Source organism: Botryllus schlosseri, chromosome 9 (assembly GCF_051294905.1).
Source record: "Botryllus schlosseri isolate E-star chromosome 9, Bs_hap1, whole genome shotgun sequence".
Taxonomy (NCBI): Eukaryota; Metazoa; Chordata; class Ascidiacea; order Stolidobranchia; family Styelidae; genus Botryllus; species Botryllus schlosseri.
Window position 1 is genome coordinate 18,706,002 of NC_137244.1, and position 19,073 is coordinate 18,725,074.

General features: G+C 41.8%; 1 protein-coding gene across 2 annotated transcripts; it reads left to right on the forward strand.

The window, feature by feature from the left end:
* The first annotated feature begins 4,831 nt into the window (after positions 1 to 4,831).
* On the forward strand, positions 4,832 to 18,540 carry LOC145446803 (trimethylguanosine synthase-like). 2 transcript variants are annotated; one of them, XM_080325170.1, is made up of 19 exons: positions 4,832 to 6,112; positions 6,185 to 6,245; positions 7,255 to 7,369; positions 8,137 to 8,216; positions 8,280 to 8,388; positions 8,446 to 8,528; positions 9,199 to 9,254; positions 9,322 to 9,845; positions 10,340 to 10,402; positions 11,157 to 11,206; positions 11,282 to 11,332; positions 12,852 to 12,939; positions 13,001 to 13,096; positions 13,563 to 13,652; positions 13,709 to 13,918; positions 14,312 to 14,443; positions 15,231 to 15,375; positions 15,437 to 15,584; positions 17,715 to 17,844. In XM_080325170.1, exons 1-19 carry the CDS (start codon positions 6,009 to 6,011, stop codon positions 17,745 to 17,747), a joined length of 2,238 nt encoding a protein of 745 aa, XP_080181296.1. In that variant the 5' UTR covers positions 4,832 to 6,008; the 3' UTR covers positions 17,748 to 17,844. The 2 variants fall into 2 exon arrangements, with proteins under 2 accessions (XP_080181296.1, XP_080181295.1); XM_080325169.1 differs by lacking the exon at positions 17,715 to 17,844 and adding an exon at positions 17,896 to 18,540 and having other exon boundaries at positions 4,836 to 6,112.
* Positions 18,541 to 19,073: the final 533 nt, after the last annotated feature.

The following is a 19,073-nucleotide window of genomic DNA, read 5'->3' on the forward strand; positions in this document are numbered from 1 at the left end:
CGCATGTCGTTAGCAGTTGATCAGCGGTCTCTGTACTATAGAAATTGCAAGGTCAATCTGTGAGACTAACACGATATGATTAATGACATCATACTTGTATGAATCTTTGGCAACGTATTTAGTTACCGTGTTACAACCGCTATTCCACGCCATACGTTTGACAATTTCACTCATAACATCGGTGCAAACTTATCACCAAACTGCATTAATACTTTGAAGGTTTAAATGCATGTAGTTTTGCCTGAATATTTTCCAGTGGCCAAACCGTATTTGACTACTCCGAAAATGTAGAAGTTATTCGTTTCAAACCACCTCGGGTAATTCTGTATCCAACATACACCGCTTACCTGCTTGTTGTGACTGATGTGTGTTGCGCGGGACTCGTCAAAGAAACCGATTAGTGCACGTCAAAAGGGTCAGGTGTCGCCGACAAGGCTTGGTTGGGTGTAACACCGTCACAGATATTGCCGTTTCGACAGGTGTGACGGTCGTCACGGCTTGATCAGTCCGTTCGCCCCGTGTAGCGAAGTTCAGGGTTAGCGTATGCTTGCGTTATGTTACGTTAGCGGCGACTAAGGTTTGGGTTGGCGTTACGTCAAGTTCAGGCAGATTTAGTTTAAAATGCCAGCGTTGGTACTCAAGTAGAATTAGATGCCACGCTGTAAATGTCTACTCAATTACAAGTAGAAGTAGTGGTTGCTAAGACATGTCAAGACTACTTCGTTTTTAATATAATAGTTTTATATGAGTCCCACCATAGCCTTTATAAAGGCTATGGTCCCACCGTACAAATGCGAACCGCAGAGGAAAATTGTGGATCCCATAAAGAAACACCAAGTTGGAATCGTGTGCGTCTCACGAATGAAGGTTTTTCTTGTACGTTTGGCCGAGTCCAATATACTATATATTTTGATTATGCATATACAATCCTGATGGGAGGTCAAAAATAACAATATTTAACAAAGTGATTAATGAAAACCGGAAGATGCATCATCATTCATTTCTGCTCAAAATTTTCGAAGACACCTCCTCCTTCAGCTCTATCCTTAAATCTGATCGCTTGGGCTAAGAATATATGAAAGTAATAGGGGCTAAGTAATATATGAAACGACCAATATTATCGGCGAGATACGTTTTCCAGATGTAAAATTTTTTCGCCCTTCGCGCGACTCGAAAGGGACTCCGACTAACTGTTCCTAACATTTATACTCGCGATTTTAGTGCATAGATAGTAAGCATGCGGGGGCATTCTGCTGCTACAATAAAAAAAAATATACGCGAGGTATATCTTAAGAAATCGTGTCAGTGATGGCACAGAACACCACAAGTACCTCCGCGGTGCGAGGTTCCCAGCAGTAGCCAATTTAACATGAGTAAATGACGTCCAAATTGGTCATGACGGAGTCTCCGCCGCAAAAAAACATCAAGGACAAAAATAAACTGGTGTCCGGTCAATACCGAGAATGCTATTACCGAGAAGGACAATACCGAGAATGGACATTACCGAGAAATGACAATACCGAGAATGGACATTACCGAGAATGGACATTACCGAGAATGCAATATATGCAATGCAGGCATGTTCATATATGAACAGATCGTGTGTGTGCATCACGGCGTTGCCACATTCAGAATCGATTCTCAGGTATAAATTTCACGACAACGTCCGTTACATTAAGCTAGATTCTTGGCATTGGCCATTCTCGGTAATGTCCGTTCTCGGTAATGTCCATTCTCGGTAATTGCATTCTCGAAATACAAGCAATTGCTACTAAATAAATACAGTCCATCCTCAAGATTACCGGACCACGACTGACCTATCGATCTCGCTTCCCATGACATGCCGCCCTATTTCTTGTTTCGGAAATTGTGAATTCGGATACCGGAAACAAACTTTCAGACCCGGCGGCCATCGCGAATCACTTCAATGAATATTTTTGTAACGTAGGCCCAAATATTGCTTCTTCTATTACAAAACCTGTGTCGGCCAGGTCAGAGGTGAGATCGATATCCCAGTCAATTGTGCTTGAACCTACGACCAAATACGAAGTAGAAGTAGCCATCCACAAACTGAAATCGCACAAGACCGACGGCTATGACCAAATCCCATCATGGTTTCTAAAAATGATAAGCCTGCATATCGGTCAATATATGGCCCATTTTTTCAACTTCATGATAGAAAATGGAGTCTACCCAAGCTATCTAAAAAAAGCCAGAGTAGTCCCTGTACACAAAGCTGGGGATAGAACTAATGTCACCAACTGCCGTCCGATATCCGTTCTCCCATGCATCGGGATTGTATTCGAAAAGTTGCTCCTCTCCCGCCTGTCCTCATTCCTCGCCAAAATGTCTGTCATTTCCCCTCAACAATTTGGCTTCCGAAACAAACACCAAACCGCTCATGCCCTCCTAACAGTGGCCGAACAGTACTATGATATCTCAGAGAAGCGAAATGTGGGATGTAGCATTTTTCTCGACCTAAAAAAAGCGTTTGACTGCGTAGATCATAAAATTCTCATCTCGAAATTGGCGCGTTACGGACTTCGGGGCCCACAACTTGAGCTCATGAAAAGTTACCACACTGGACGCCAACAAATGGTTGCGATCTCAGACACCTTGTCCTCTCCTCACCCGGTGACCTGTGGTGTGCCCCAGGGCTCAGTACTTGGACCGGTCCTTTTCACCTTATATGTCAACGACATTTTTGAAACCTCCTCATTGAACACCACACTGTTCGCTGATGATACTCACCTCCTCTCTTCCGCATCTTCGACGGCAGAGCTAGATGCCCTGACTGGTGACCAAATGCCCAAAGTCCATGAGTGGACGGCCCAGAACAACCTTTGCATAAACGCCTCGAAATCGCAATTGCTAACAGTAAATTCAAAAAATAACCTAACCGTTAATATCGCTGGTCAGCCCGTTTCCAACACAGATAATGCCAAATATCTCGGAGTTTTACTGGACTCGAACATGTCCTGGAAGAGTCATATTCAGTCCCTAGAAACTAAATTATCACCGAAGTGCGGCCTGTTCTACAGCCTTAGGCGCTTCATGCCAGCATGGGTTCTTCTGATACTCTTTAAATCCTTAATCCAATCGAAGTTACATTATGGCATCCTCTGTTGGGGGGCTGCCAGTAAAACTGCACTCAAGCCACTGCAGAAACTACAGCATAAAGTACTCCGAATCATAGCTAGGGCCCCGAAGGGGCCTGGCTGCCCATCCAATAAGTCGCTGCTGAAGAGATTCGGCGTCCTAAACATAGAAGATATGCGGAAACTAGAAATCGCCAAGTTTATGTATCAGTTTCACTGCGGTCGTTGCCCCGAATATTTCAATGACTTCTTTATACCTCTGAATCAAAAGCCCACAAGTACAACACACGCGCGTCCACGTCGTCCAAATATCATATGATCGACCGAAAAGATCATCGCTCCATCAAATATGCCGGACCTGATGTGTGGAACAGTATCCCGCCGGCCATCCGACAGTCGACGAGCATGTCCACATTCAAGTCGAAATACAAGCAATTACTACTAAATAAATACAGTCCATCCTCAAGATTACCGGACCACGACTGACCTATCGATCTTGCTTCCCATGACATGCCGCCCTATTTCTTGTCGCATTCTTTTTCTATACTATCTTCTTTACTTTCATTCAGTGTGCATGCCTCCTCTTTACATCGCCTAGGCCAAGGTGGGTGTCAGATTCCATAGACTACTCCTTGTCGCTTCGACATCTTCCTGTCTTTTCATTGTATCGCATTTTTGTGGTGTATTGAACTGATAAAATTGCTAATAAACCAATGATGATGATGATTCTTTTTCTATACTATCTTCTTTACTTTCATTCAGTGTGCATGCCGCCTCTTTACATCGCCTAGGCCAAGGTGGGTGTCCGATTCCATAGACAACTCCCAGTCGCTTCGACATCTTCCTTTCTCTTCATTGTATCGCATTTTTTGTGGTGTATTGAACTGATAAAATTGCTAATAAACCAATGATAATGATGATTCTCGGTAATATCAATCTCGGTGATAGTATGGAACCTTGAACTACGTTCTTTACGTCGATCCTTTCCTATATAATTTCAGACTCTCTAGTGACGGTTCCATACTAGTCCATACTGAGTCCATACTGAGTCTGAAATAATATAGGAAAGGACGTAAAGAACGTAGTTCATTTGGTTCCATACTATCACCGAGAATGCTATTACCGAGATTGACATTACCGTCCTTTCCTATATTTTTTCGGACTCTCTAGTGACACATGACGGGATCATGGAATCCATGAGGTTTTCAGTGAAAAAGACATAACATTTAACAAGGAGAGAGAGAGAGAGAGAGAAATATTTATTGATTCGTCCAACCGAAACGAAAATAACATTGACGCGTGGAATTATAACAAGATAGTTAACGGTGTAGGACAGGGTGTAATCGATATGACTCTGGGTAGGGTCAACTAGTCTGATCGCACCCTGCATTAACAATTACAGATATTCAGCGCAGAACATTATACATCAGGGCAGCGATTCCTGCCTTTCGCTGCTGCAGATGAGGATATGCAGATTTTCAGATTCAACAGATCTTCGTTTATCATGTTTCGGTGTATTCTAATTTATAAATCTGAGTCCACGTCGAAAGTCACCCCGCACCACCACCATCACCCACCCCACCATCCAGTTACAGTTAGTCAGCTGAGTGGTTTACGCTTGACTGCACCCCAATCTAAACACGTGCGCTAAGTTCACTAAATGTTTTATGTACAATTTAAATTCGATTACCGCATATGAGTACGACGACCAAAGAAACTGAATGAGTGCACACTAGGGATGGTGTGAACGCGAGGTTCACGTTCGCGTTCTGTGTGTGAACCTCGGAAATTTAGAGGTTCGCGTTCACAACAGAACCTTCGTAGGTTCTGCACTGTGAACCTTTTTGGTAAATAGTAATTTGGACTTCACTATAAGATCTTTGGTTTAAATATATTGCATTTCAACTGCGGGTCACTCTATGCATGGCGCTGGCAGCATGAAAAATCAACACTAAACGAGCATGCACCTTGACAACATTAAAAGTTTTACTTGCTTTTTTGTTGCAAAAATTTCTCGAAATATCCAGCTTTCCGTTTGTGAATATTTAGTGACTCTCTGCTGTGAGCTTGACCCGCAACCACACAACATCACGAGCGATATACGTAGTCAGCGAATGATGCTTATTCAACCAATCAATGACATTGATATCGTTTTCTGATGTAAAAAATCGAGCGGGCGTACTGGGTCAATCTTGACTTCATATCCTTACTGTATCATTAAAACCAAATCCGTGCGATTAAGGTGCTGGCTACTGCTATATAACTTGTTGTTTATGGTATCGGTAGCGAGTATAGAAACCCGTTTTACACTCTGCTCAATATCAATGTAGCAATACTCAGACTCCGAACATATTGTCCGGTCTGTCAAAGACCGTTAAGGCGTAAGCTTATATTCCCTGTAAGTCCTCGTCGAAATTGTTGGCAAAGCGACGGAATGCATTGATTTTATGAGATTATTATATGCCTTCATAACCGCGGTTGATACATTTAGCGACGTTTAAAACGCCAATATGTGCTTCAGCAATGTGACATTATGTGGCCCGAGTCTTCGCTAGGTATCATAGGCTATCACTTCGTTGAAAGATAGGGTTGGAATTAGCAATATGACGTCACGAGGTTCACGTTCGTGTTCACACAGAACCTTTCAAAAAGGTTCGCGTTCACACGAACCCGAACCTTTCAGAGGTTCACACCATCCCTAGTGCACACTGCACTGCCATACTTGGGTCAGAGCAGATCACATTGTAGTAGTGCTCTTTGTTGTGTTGTGGTGTCTCTGTCCAAAACTGTACGTACGTACTAATACATAGATTTTCTGCTACTAAACGTCGCCGTGCACTGAACCTGGTTAGGATCAGTGTCGTGTCTTTTAACAGTTGCCGTACGTAAAAGTGTGACGTACGTAATTTTATGAAGTGTGCCATGTGTTATTATTGGACCAAACTTGCTGAAGGTGAATTGATGGAGGAATTGGATTCAGTCATCAGGTGTGCTCTAACCAGATGTTATTTGAAGTGAGTTTATTTGTTTATATACCGTACAACTTTATCTGGTAAAAGCCAACACTTTAATCATTGCTCTTGCAGGGATCTTGATGCTCTAGTTCATGAAAGGAAATTCGGTCTGAAAGACCTGGAGAAGCACTATGTAAGTAGATGAAATAACCAGATTTCTAGACTATAATCTGGGATTGTTCTCTGCAATAACTGGTCTGTCGTAACAATACAATTGAATTCTCATAATTCAACCACATTGACAGGACCGACATTCCCCGCATAGTATTTATGCTTAGATCTTGGAACTTTTTGTGTTATTGACAGTTCCCAGCCATTTAATCCCAGAATCCCCCGTATTTGAACTGCAGATAAAAGATTTTCACAAAACGTAACATTCCACTCCATCTATCTCTGTGGTATCGAGGTCACATGTCATTGCTTCTTAACTCTGCAAAATTTCAGGCATGCATTTCTTCGGTGTTGCAATTTCTTGACGCAATCAAGGCAGGCAGAGAAGGAATTTTTTATACTATGAGAGAACCGTCTCTTACCATCGATCTTCAAATATATATTTAATCACCCTGTGATATAGCAGCTATTTAATGCGGATTTTATGGCAATTTCAATCATAGAAGTGATGAAAGTAGTCCCGATACTACATTATATTTTTTATAATCCAGGTGTAAAAAGTAACTGAAAACTGTTCAAGTCAAATTGGAAGTAGTCTAAAAACATTTACTTGAGCAAGTAGTGAATGTAGGAAAAACCTAGTTGAGTACTTAGAGAAAGTGGAGTGTTTCATTACTGACAGCCTCTGCTGGTAAAGACATGAAACATCTCTGTCCATGTACCTGCGCTACCCGTCATCCACCCAACTCCCATCGTTTTTGCTTTTACGATCACATGTAAAAATTCTCGTACATTTAAATGCTGATCCTATTTTTGTAATTGTAACTGGCTTACTGCAACGCTTGTACTTGTACCAGTGAATGGTAGTTATTATTCAGTCGCCAAAATTCCTATTTAAAATGTCCTGCAGGATTGCCAAGCATTTGTTCAGATTTCAGCGTTTCATAATCTCTTGAAGTCTCCAAACTCTGTACCATGATTGATTACTTTAATTACGCTGATATGTGATATAATAGATGATCCATTTTTAGGATGGTGTTGAATCTGAGAGTAGCCACAGCTCGACTTCCTCGTCAAGTTCAGATGAAGTGGAAGCGGAGCTTGAAGAAAACGTGCGCATGCAGGAGCCGTGGGCCAAATTTGAAGGTTACATGATATGTATTATATCTCAAGTACATACTAGTATGGTCTACTTTAAAGAATCCATTCAGGAGCCAGTAGGGTTAATTGTACGCCGCCCGTGAATCACCACAAATCAGTTGGCCTGCAGCGACTAATCAACTATACAGGATTTAGTGGAATTGGAGTTGCTATCCAGCCAATTAAAAGTAGGCCTATGACTTTGACTATGCTGATTGAAAACAATACAGCGTGGTAGTCACCCAGTCTTACTGTTGGGCATTATTTTCCATTGTAAAAAAGAAATTTAATACTCTATGCAACAGCCAGCCCATTACTGTCCCTGTGCCAAGATAATTCAAGTTGTTTTTAAAGTTAGACTAATTGGAGCGAAATGCTGGTAATCTAATTCTAATCTATTTTCTGGTTTTCCTGAAAGTGCCTTAGGAGAACTGCATAGTGTGAAACAAGCCAAGCTTGCTGTGCAATGTAGGCTAGATATATTTGTCATCCTCATGCTAATGATTTGATTTGATAGGAACTAAACTGTATTCTATTTCCAAGTTTTCGCGAATTCAGTGATTCTAATTTTAATTTAACTTGGTAAAAGCTGCGTATATATATAATTCTAATCTTATTTGAAAATGCTGGAAATTTTCTAGATGTCAAACTCTGCCTGTGTCTAGCCAGGCTAACCCCAACAATTGGTGATGTAAAAGTGTTTTAAAATGAGTGTCGGACTTGAATCCGAGCGTTTCAGTCTCAAAAATTTCAGTCTTGCCACGTATTTTCAGGTGAATTTGAGGAAGACGAACACGTCATGAAATCGCTCGGCCTTCCGGTTTCATTTCTCGAATCCAGGCCGGACGAAAAGGTATTGCGTTTCTGTGGTTAACAATTGGACATACGTGCGAATCTGATTCGGTATTTTGGTTAGAGCAAGAAAGCCAGGAAAAAGTCGTCAAAATATTTGGACAAGTGGCTTCGGAACAGACTGGAAGAGAGTGAGGACATCGTTGAGGAGGAAGATGTGAGAGAAGATCCCGGTAATGCTTCTATCGCCTTACAATCGCCAGATTTGGAAGAAACTTTTGAATTGGCAGAGAGCGAAGAGTTGAATGGCGGTGCGCAAGAGCAAAATGACAACGTGATTTATCAAGAGTGGCTCAGTTATTGGGCAAAGCAGGTGGGTCACTGTTTTTAGTTGAATTTTAGAGTGATAAATTCATCAAATATTGCGTCTCCTCAAAATTATGTACATGACTTTTGTTGATTAATTTGTGGCATAGTGAATCTACTCTACAGTATATAATATCCACGCATCAGTTTCTAGCTACTCCGAATTGAATGTCATAGGAATGCTTATCTCATTCTGTCAGTATTGAATAGACGTGTCCCAATACCTGTGGAATCACTTGATTTAACATTAATAGCGTGCACTCTTATCCATGAAGCGATAACCTGGCTGCATTAGCAAATGAAAGTCATGTGAAACATTCGTGTGCTACCAAGTCGATCAGTGGTTATGGTCAACTAACAGCAAAGCGAGATCTGATACTTCCGCGGGATTCAGCAGCGCCACAGGCGATGACAAACCTCAAATGTGAGGCTTCATTGTATTGAAATATCGACGCAGCATTCTTCAGACATTCAGCCTTGCATACTTTTCCAAATGTTGTCAATATCAACACTGACACCGCCATCATTTATAGCTGGGTTGAAGCTGTGAAATGGTTAACCATTGGTTAACCACATTTACTAACATTGGCTCCTGACGAGTCGTTCGAAAAGTGAATAACCTCGGCAAAATCGTCATATTCATGTTGTTCACTGTCTGACACTGTTGGTGCTCGCAGGGTCCGAGTTTGGTGCTAGAAAGCTGGAATTTAATTGAAAGAAGTGAAGATATGGGGTGAGAGCAAAATGGACTATGCGACCTTTCCAAAGAGTAGCAAGAATGAATCCTTCTGAATTTTCAGCCTGGTGGGTGAAAATGACACATTTGACGTCTACGATCCGTATGCGCTAGCAGTTCCAATGCACCTTACGCCGCCGCCTTCATCTGTGAATGAAGATACTGCTTGGAAAATGCACTGCGTATCGCAGTATTGGTATTATTATCAGTGGTTTACGGACTGGATGGTACAAAGTCAGACTGCGGATTCAGAACTCGGGGCGGGCGAGCCTCAGCCGGCCGATGCCGACGGACGAAAGACGGATCCAAAGTACGACACGGACGACGGCGTCATTGACACACAGATGCAGAATATGCAAATTTCAGACACCGCAGAAAAAGGACGCTCTTGCTGCAACGGTCAGCAAACGGGCGGTGAGAAAAGTGACGGATCGCCACCGGCTTCGCAGACCGGCACCGTGACTGATTCTGAGTCACCGGTTTCGACAAGTACGTCGCCAGAATCTTCGAAAAGCGGAGACGAAGACCCACCAGACGATGACAAAATTGCGAATAAGTTGAAGTCAAGCCACGAAATCGATGAGGAAGGTATTCTGCATGTTTTTTGTATTGTATATATATTATAATAATATATTACATATTATTGTGTAACTCCGTTGATGGACTGCAAAGTTTTTGCTGCTGCTTTGTCAACTGACGAGACAGTAAGTTAACTTGTGTAGCTGATTTCTTGCGCTTACTGCTTTTCCGACACAGGCTGCTTTATCAATTTGCAAATGTTGGTAACAATACCGAATTGCGTGTTAAGCTTGTCAAGAATGCGAGTATCACCCATTGTGATGTCATAACATTGTGGATGATTTCGAAAAATCAAAAATGTACCTTTTATGCGACCACAAAAAACAATGCAAGTTAACATACCACGTTAAAGATAGTTTAATGTTTTTTCTACCATGCCGATGTCATTATGCTTTGACATAATGTTGCGGGTGGGTCGCTACTTCACCGAAATGTCGTTTCTACTAACCTGCACGTGTGCATTTCGCTATGATCAGTGAAAAACACATAGTTACGTTTTTTAGAGCCCCCGATTCTGCTGGACGAAGTCTGCGATGCGATGGGTTACAAGTTTCGTCAAATTGAAGGTGTGTGCTAGTATAGATAACTAATCTACGGATAGATACGCAACACCCGTCGTCACGCTTGCTTGCCTGGAGGAAATTACTGCTCAGCAATCTGAACGCAACATAATTGCTAATCCCATAGCTGACGACCCGCGAGCTTACATGCAATAAAGTTGATCTTATTTGAAAGCTACTGTCGCACGGATTTCGAAAATATACATCAAAATTTAGTCAGGGCAATGGAACCCCCTTGAAATACACCTCAAAGTTTGAAAATTAGCATTGTTCTGAACAATCGCAATCACGCAAGGCCATTGTTATGGTCATTGTGCTGCGTCGCTGCGATTGTTTAGAATAATGCCGATTTTCAGACTTTGAGGTGTATTTCAAGGGAGTTCCATTGCCCTGATTGGATAATGAATATTTTCGGAATCAGTGCGGCAGTAGCTTTCAACTACGATCAACTTTATTGAATTTAAGCAGGCGGGTCATCACCTATTGGGACTAGCAATTATGTTGCGTTCAGATTGCTGAGCAGTAATTTCCTCCGGGCAAGCAAGCGTGACGACGAGTGTTGCGTATCTATCCGCAGGTTAGTTATCTATACTGCTCGTCAGCGTGCAATTTTGAAGTTTCAGGGTATTGTTAGACTAGAGGTTTAGTGAAAAAAGACTGGATTGACTTATCTCTGCTTTTCGATATCAATGGCCAGCGTACACCCCTCTCATTTTTATGAACATGCGTCGACAATGTTTCACCGTTGTTTGTATTTCAGACGTACGACCGGATTGTGAGAATGGCACCACATCTGTGACTTATATTCAGGTTCGAATCATAGTGCCGTTCTATATCTTTGAAATGGATTGTCGGTATCTATAGCTGTCATTTGTGTCTTTGCAGAAAAAAGTGAAGAAGAGAGTGTTTCGACTCGGTCAGAAAAGCAGACTCAAGGTTACTAATATTTATAAATCACGCCATTAACCAGAGGTGGTGTAAGTAGCAGTGTTGGGATCAAGTCACTACCTTCGAGTCACGAGTCATTTCGAGTCATTGCACATTTTGACTCGAGTCAAGTCAAGTCAATCGATTTTCGAAGGTGACTCGAGTCAAGTCAAGTCACTCGATTTTGGGAGGTGACTCGAGTCAAGTCAAGTCAAGTCACAATTCAAGTCAAATTGCCTGTTCGAAGTATGAGGCATGATTACGTCATTGCATTTTGCTAGCTGTCTGATTAACAGATTGAAATGGTCATTGATTCTGAACCGATGAACGAATATAGAGTTCAATATACACGCAAGAAGGCGCCGTATCGCTCACTTATAGGCATATACGTGGAACTGTTCAACTACGTAAGTAATTGCATAGCCTCAGTTTATAGTTACCAGCCAAACTTGAAAAACGAATTGATAAGATGCAATACATTACTCATTTACATGTTGATATGATACCATTCGAGCATACACCAATAGTATATAGGAGTATATAAACTATATTCGAAGTCAATTTCAATAAAACAAGAGGTTTGGTTAAGGTATAAGAACAGAAAACAGAAAGGAATATTATGCTATTAAAATACTTCACTACTAGTTTACGACAACGTAAGCTGTACGCTTCAATCACTACGTTTGTGGTCATTTTATTTATGTGAGAACAATGGAGGCTCAGTGAAACACACGATCATTGAGTGATTTGTCGCTCTCACGGGTTACACCAGCGTTTCGCGAACAATCCGAACATATGGAAGATACAGTGATTTTTATCGACACCGATTTCTTGATGACTTGAAATTGACTCGTGAATTTTTCTCCGAGTCACGAGTCAATCCACATTTTTGATGCGCCGAGTCAAGTCAAGTCATTTTTGCAAAGTGACTCGAGTCAAGTCAAGTCATACGAAAAAGGTGACTCGAGTCTGACTCGAGTCTTCCCAACACTGGTAAGTAGTAATATGACCACCAATTGAAGAAGGTGGTCAGTACTGTAGTGATTCCTTATTTTTGGAGTACTCTGGTAGGTTTTGCCTACCTGCACTATTTACTCAAATGGTTATGACATTCGACAATTTATACTAACACAGTTTTCCATTTTAGGCAAAACCAGGCTTACCATGCTTACTTGGAAATTGGGCTACTACTGGAATACTACTACTTATACTTGAATAGAAATTTACGGCGTTACTACCACTTCTACTTGATGGCTAGTCATACTACTTTGAGCACTTCTGGATGTGCAGGAACTCTTTTGCAACATTTTCGTTGCACTACTCAACTGATTATGTTTTTGAACTATTTACACTTCTACTTAGCGGTTTCTTGGGCCAAGCGGTTTAGTTTTTACACTTTGAATTTCCAAACGTGGAAAGCAGTTTCGGGACTAGTTTTTGTCACTTTTATTGGTTAAATTATCATGTGAACCCCGTGAATTAGCCCACGAATCACAGATACTAACCACACTATGTGACCTGTGTTTAGACGACGACTGCCGGCGGCGGCAATGTGCTGTCCAAGGCAAAAGCATTCTTGCAAGGATTGGACTCCAGCCACGAAAAATCCAGCCATGGTGAGCCCCTCATCCCGCGAGATATCTCAGAGTAAATAAAAGCGCTAATCTACTTTCTCAGACAATGTTGACGACTCGTCAGACTCAGAAAGTGAGGATGATTCACAGCCTGTTCCTCGTGCAGATGATTCCACAGAATCGAAGGCTGTGTCAGCTGGTGGGTTTTGCGGAACATTTACTCCTCGTATGTTGCTCTGTTTGTTAGCACTTGTCTTCATCGCTATCCCTGATCGCATATGATTTCACGGTATTAGTGAAGCCAGTTTCACTGCACTGTTATGATATATTTACAGGATTATACAGAGGTGGTCTGTAACGAAGTATTTCTACTTTCAGAGTAAGCTACTCAACTTGATTTACGAACTTGAACTGCATACTCAAATGGTTACGATTTTCAACTACTTCCCGTTCTACTCAGATTTTTTTAAGGAAAACTAGTTCTAGAATACTTACCTCTTCACTTACTTGGAAATCACTTACTAGACTAGAAATTGACGATGTTATTTCTCTTTCTATTTGTGTACTAAGAATGATTACTTGTGCAGCTCTAGATGTGTTGGCCCAACTCGCTAGCAATACTGTGGTTTAAATACAGATGATTTGCTATAATGATTTTCTTCCAGAGCATCCCACTGTCGCTATGGCCTCATCGGACGAAAGTTTGAAATGTTCCAAACCGCGAATAAGCAAACCCTGCGAAGCAATTATCGCAGGTACGACTTGACAAACTATCGTTATGTGCGGCCCTGCTCACTAATCTTGAATGCAGACAACCTATTACGTGACGACGAACAAAAGGAGGAAGAAGCCTCCGACAGACCGGAAATGAATCGAAGAAAGCGAAAATCTGACGGAACTCGAAAAAAGAAACGCGTCGCGATGCCACCTGAAATTAAAAACGACCGGTCAATGATAAAGTATTGGGCGCAGCGATACAAATTGTTTTCAAAATTCGACGAGGGTATCAAACTTGATAAAGGTAGGAATAAAATTTGATTATGTAAAACTAAGTGGTGTTGATCTGTGCTCATAATTTGCATTGGCATATGGTTCTTGAGAAGTATTTCAGCGGAATAATCGCCACGTAATTGACATTAATATTTCAGATGTCATCGATTACCATATTTTATGCTAGTACTGTCATCATTGACTTGTTGGAACAGATAAGAATCCATCTGTGCATTCGACCTATGTAGATTTAAGTGGTTTCCAATGATGCAGATGTGACGATGTGGTCGCGATATTGCAAACCATAATGGTAACTTGTCCTGTTCTTATTAGTGTAATCTTAGCACCGCAATTGACAGTACGGACTAAGGATGTCTTGAATTCTGTGTGCAAAAAAACTTAATTTTCGTCTAATTTTCATCAGAATCGTGGTATTCTGTGACGCCGGAAAAGATTGCTGAACACATAGCGGAAAGATGCCGATGCGACCTGGTAGTGGACGCTTTTACTGGTTGCGGTGGTAACGCGATTCAATTTGCGTTTACTTGTGAAAGAGGTGAGATTTGAAATAGAAAACAGCAATAATTTGTCCTAATCGCATGCATGCATAGTCGACACATTTGCAATCAAACGCTGTTGTCTGTAGAATGAATTTTGCGGCGAAATCGTTTGGTAGAATTGCCGTCTAATATTGCATCCAGAGATGGTCAATATCAGTAACAAATTATTTTACATTTTCTGGGTACTCAAGTATGTTTTGTCTACTTGCACGACCTATCCAAGTTGTTATGGTTTTAGAAAACTTCTACTTGACTAGCTGTCAGACGAAACTACTTTTTACAATTTGAACTTTGAAAATAGTTTTATGATATGTTTGCATTTATTTTATGGCTGAAAATATATTGAAAGAACTGCTTGAAATAGCTCCATATCATGGTAACTGAATTTCTATTTGAGTATCCTGCTTATTTGTTGTGTCATTGGTGATTTTGTGTTAGTTGCGATGATACATCTTGGAATTTCTAAAGTAGCCACCTCTGATTAACCGCTAAAAGTATGCGACCCCTCCTCGACCATATATACTTTTAAAACTTCTTGAGTCCTTTTCATACCTTTCATTTTCTACTTCCACTTGCAGTAGTTGATCTGTTTTGGAAATTGCTACTTCTACCTGTAATTAAGTAGAAATTTACTGTGTTATTTCTGCGTGAGTAACAATGATGACTATTTTGACCACCCCTGGTTACATCGTTGGCGTTTCACTGGCGACGGCCATCCCACCAAGGTCCATACGTATGCAATTTTTCTCGAAAACAACAGCTCTTTTATGTTTCGGTCTCCAGTGATCGCAATAGATATCGATCCAGTAAAAATCGAGTATGCGCAGCACAACGCCCGGGTTTACGGCGTTGCGGACCGGATCGAATTTGTCGTCGGCGATTTTTTCAAGATAGCCCCGTCGCTGAAAGCCGACGTCGTGTTTCTGAGGTGAGTTTTTCTCCGACGTCCTGTTGCTGTAATTTTTTTATCAGCCTAATTGCGTCTGCAGTCCTCCTTGGGGCGGTCCCGATTACTTGTCGAAAGACGTTTACAACATCGACGACATGGGTGTGTTCGGGTTGAAAGCGTTTCGACTTGCCAAGCAGATAACCGAAGATGTGGCGTACTTTCTGCCGAGAAACACTGCCGTTGAAGAGGTTAGTATCTGCGTAATTAGCGATAGCCGAATTAGCTTGGCACGCTCGTTAACACTGACACTGCCTGTGTAAGTTTTTGGTACTATCAACTCGCTGTCTTGCTTCGTCAGTTGCTGCGACTTGGCTGTGCCGATTTTGTACGGCACTGTACCTCTTGAGATCTCGTATATTAATTGTGAAGCATGCAGATATGACGTTGCTGACTTGCTGTAGTAACAACAATCAGCGATTCAAATATTTTCACCTCAAGACAGACGGGGATGTTGTTGAAACATTCAACAGACGGAGGGTGTTGAAACATCGTACCCTGGACTACAGATATTACTAGTATTAATGCCTGGTGCAATAGTGTTAGATCTTGATCTTCCGGCTGTCATTCTTCTGACTCTTTCCATTCTCTTGTATTCTTCCTTCCTCGGAACTTTTCTCCATCCTTTTTTTGCTCAGACGCTGAACAACAGCGGAGTGTCGATCAAAAATTATAATACGGTAGCACAGTTCTCGATTGTTTAATAGAATGTGCTAAGCCAGGGGTGGGCAAACTACGGCCCGCGGGCCGCATGCGGCCCGCAACACCGTTATGTGCGGCCCGCGAGAGTCTAAAGAAACTTATTAAAAATATTGATGAAATGCGTACTAAAAATCGAATTAACCCAGGAACTTGATTGAACTTTTTCTTTGTACATTTAACCAGGATAATTCTAAGGCAGTGGTCCTCAAACGGGGGTGGGGGGTGGTCTTGGGGGCGTGAAAGCATCTGAAGAGGGGGGCGAAGCTGAGATCAACTGGAATTTTTTTTTGCGCTTCGCGCAATTTACCTCAAATTCATAACTATTGCTCTGTATTTAGTCTGAATTTCATATTTAAAAATCTCCCATCCGCAGCCGTAACCTTCCATGCCATCAAACTATCCGTTAGGTTTGCTAGCATCCTGGTGGCGTTTTGTGATATGACGATAAGGGGGGCGCGAAATATTTCACCATCATAGGGGGACGTGTCCTAAAAATTTTGAGAACCACTGTTCTAAGGTAAATACTTCCAATATTATTTTTCATGTTTAATTTCTGGCGCGATAGCCCGATTTCAAGGCCCACGCAGATTGAAAGGTTTCAACTGCTAAACATCACAGATATCCTAAACGAGAATGTGATTTCAGATTTGCCACTCCAGTATTAATTAATTTGGTGATGTGCTTATAAAAACGATTCGCGCGTGTCTTAGATAGAAGCGTTCTCTTTATGCGTAGAATTAGGGCAGTGGTTCTCAAACTGGCGGCGCGCCCCCCTTGAGGGCGTGATAGCATATGAAGGGGGCGCGAAGCTGCGGTAAATGGAAAAATTTTTCGCGCCCCGCGCGATTAACCTCAAATTCATGGTTATTGCTCTGTGTATACTCCAAACTTCATATTGCTGAATTCTCTGAATAACAGTCATAACCCTCCATGTCATCAATCTGTCCGTTGGGATTGCTAGCATTCTGGTTGCATTTTGTGATATGACGAAAATATGAGGCGCGAAATTTTTGAAGCTAACATGGTTATGATGCTGCCATTATTGTGTGTCCTGGAACTGAACTAAAAGTGGAATTAGTAAATCTATGAACAGATCGCTTCTCACAGATTCAAATTTCAATCCTGTTCTAAGAATCGGGACAACCGACTTTCCTCTCTATACTTTTGACACATTGGTTAATGAGGTTGACCAGCCTATAAAATCTCGCCACTGTTTCTGACACGTGTACGATGTCATCAAAGCAATGTTCGGTTTGTTTTAAGTAAGCATATATATTATCTCCATGTCCTCACTATATAATCAAATACCAATATTGCGTTTTGGTTTATAATCCCAATTTTATATAATGCGGCCCGCAAATGGATTCATATGTTGAATGCGGCCCGCGAGCTCAAAAGTTTGCCCACCCCTGTGCTAAGCCCTAAAAATTCTGACGTGCGAAACAACTCGAGCACGCACTGCAGAAACTCGCGAATAGAATAGCTTGGATACACTCGAATGCTTATGGGCATTGGGGATGGGCGGCAAGAATCACAAATTCGAAATCGTCTATTTCGAATATCGAAGCAATTGACAACCTTCACGAGTGCTTTGTATTGTTATTCTTCTCATATGGTAGGGCAATTTTTACTGGCAACCTCCCTTTCAATAATCACGATAACCGACAAGACCGAGTAGCTTGAAACTTGCATACGATACGATAATCAAGCATGCACTCCATCAACTCATTCAGGTCGGAGATGTTTTGATGCGCTACTAATCACAGTACATTTGAGTTCATGTGTGATGTGTGTTTTCAGTTGATGCGTCTCGCTGGACCGGGAAACCGTGTTGAAATAGAACAAAATCTCCTGAACAACAAGTTGAAGACAATAACTGCCTACTACGGCGACGAACTGATAGATTGGGGACAAAATCAAAATCGCGTCTCTGAGGACGTGGACTTGTATCTGGAAGAGCCGGACAGCGACGCCAAGCGAGTAAAAAGACATAGCGACGACGAGCCGAGTTGTGTGTATGACGACCTAGGTGCGGAAACTTTCGGGTAGACAACGTGTCTTCTTCAGCAATGTAGAGGGCAAGTTCGGCGAGCAGGCAGTCGACTGTTTGGAATAGCTCGCAAATGTCGAGTTATGTTTATGTGTGATTGTGTCGTCGCATATTTCCATGTGCACGCTTCAGCGTTCTCACAAGGCGTAGGCGCTCAAGACAACACTGCCGCTGTGGCTATTCCTGGGTGGCTGAAATCGGCTGTACTTCTCATACGTGAAGGCAATCAGCTAACCTGTCGTACGAGAGTGCGGCTGGAGCGTATTTTCGGAATGACAATATGGAGCTCGACCCTGGTTAGGTACTGACTCGTTTTGGGTTGTGGAGCCTATTTTTTTCGCGATACTTTTTACACTATTTTATAACTAGTATTTGAAAAATACAGATTTTGTCGAGATGCGTGTATTGTCTACTGCAGGGGTTCTCAACCTACGGCCTGCAGGCGATTATTTTGCGGCTCGCGATATCTTACAATAGGAACGCAATTACTACTGGCACGGTATCGTTATGGAGGACCGATGTATCGAAGAACAGTTGTAACGAAGCGTAGAACCTTTAAATGATACCACGATAGTTTCTTCTGGGGCTGTACTGCCTGATCTGGGAGAAAACGTTGCTAGCTGGCTTTCAAGCCCACCAATCCATATTTCGAGGCATTGTTAAAATAGTCGAATAAGTTACAGACGCATTGCTCATAATTGATTGGAATATCGCTAAACCAAAAATCTGTTGGAAAAGGTGTGACTTCAATTAAACTTTAACGTACTGTGCTACTTAAGGATAGCATTGGACGAATCCACCGACTACACACACGTGGCATAGCAAATTATCCAAGTGCGTTTTATCAGACTGGACATATTTCCAGTCGAAATGCAGACGGCAAACGTAGGAAGGGGACCAGTGAAAAAAACATCAACTTTACAAAGCT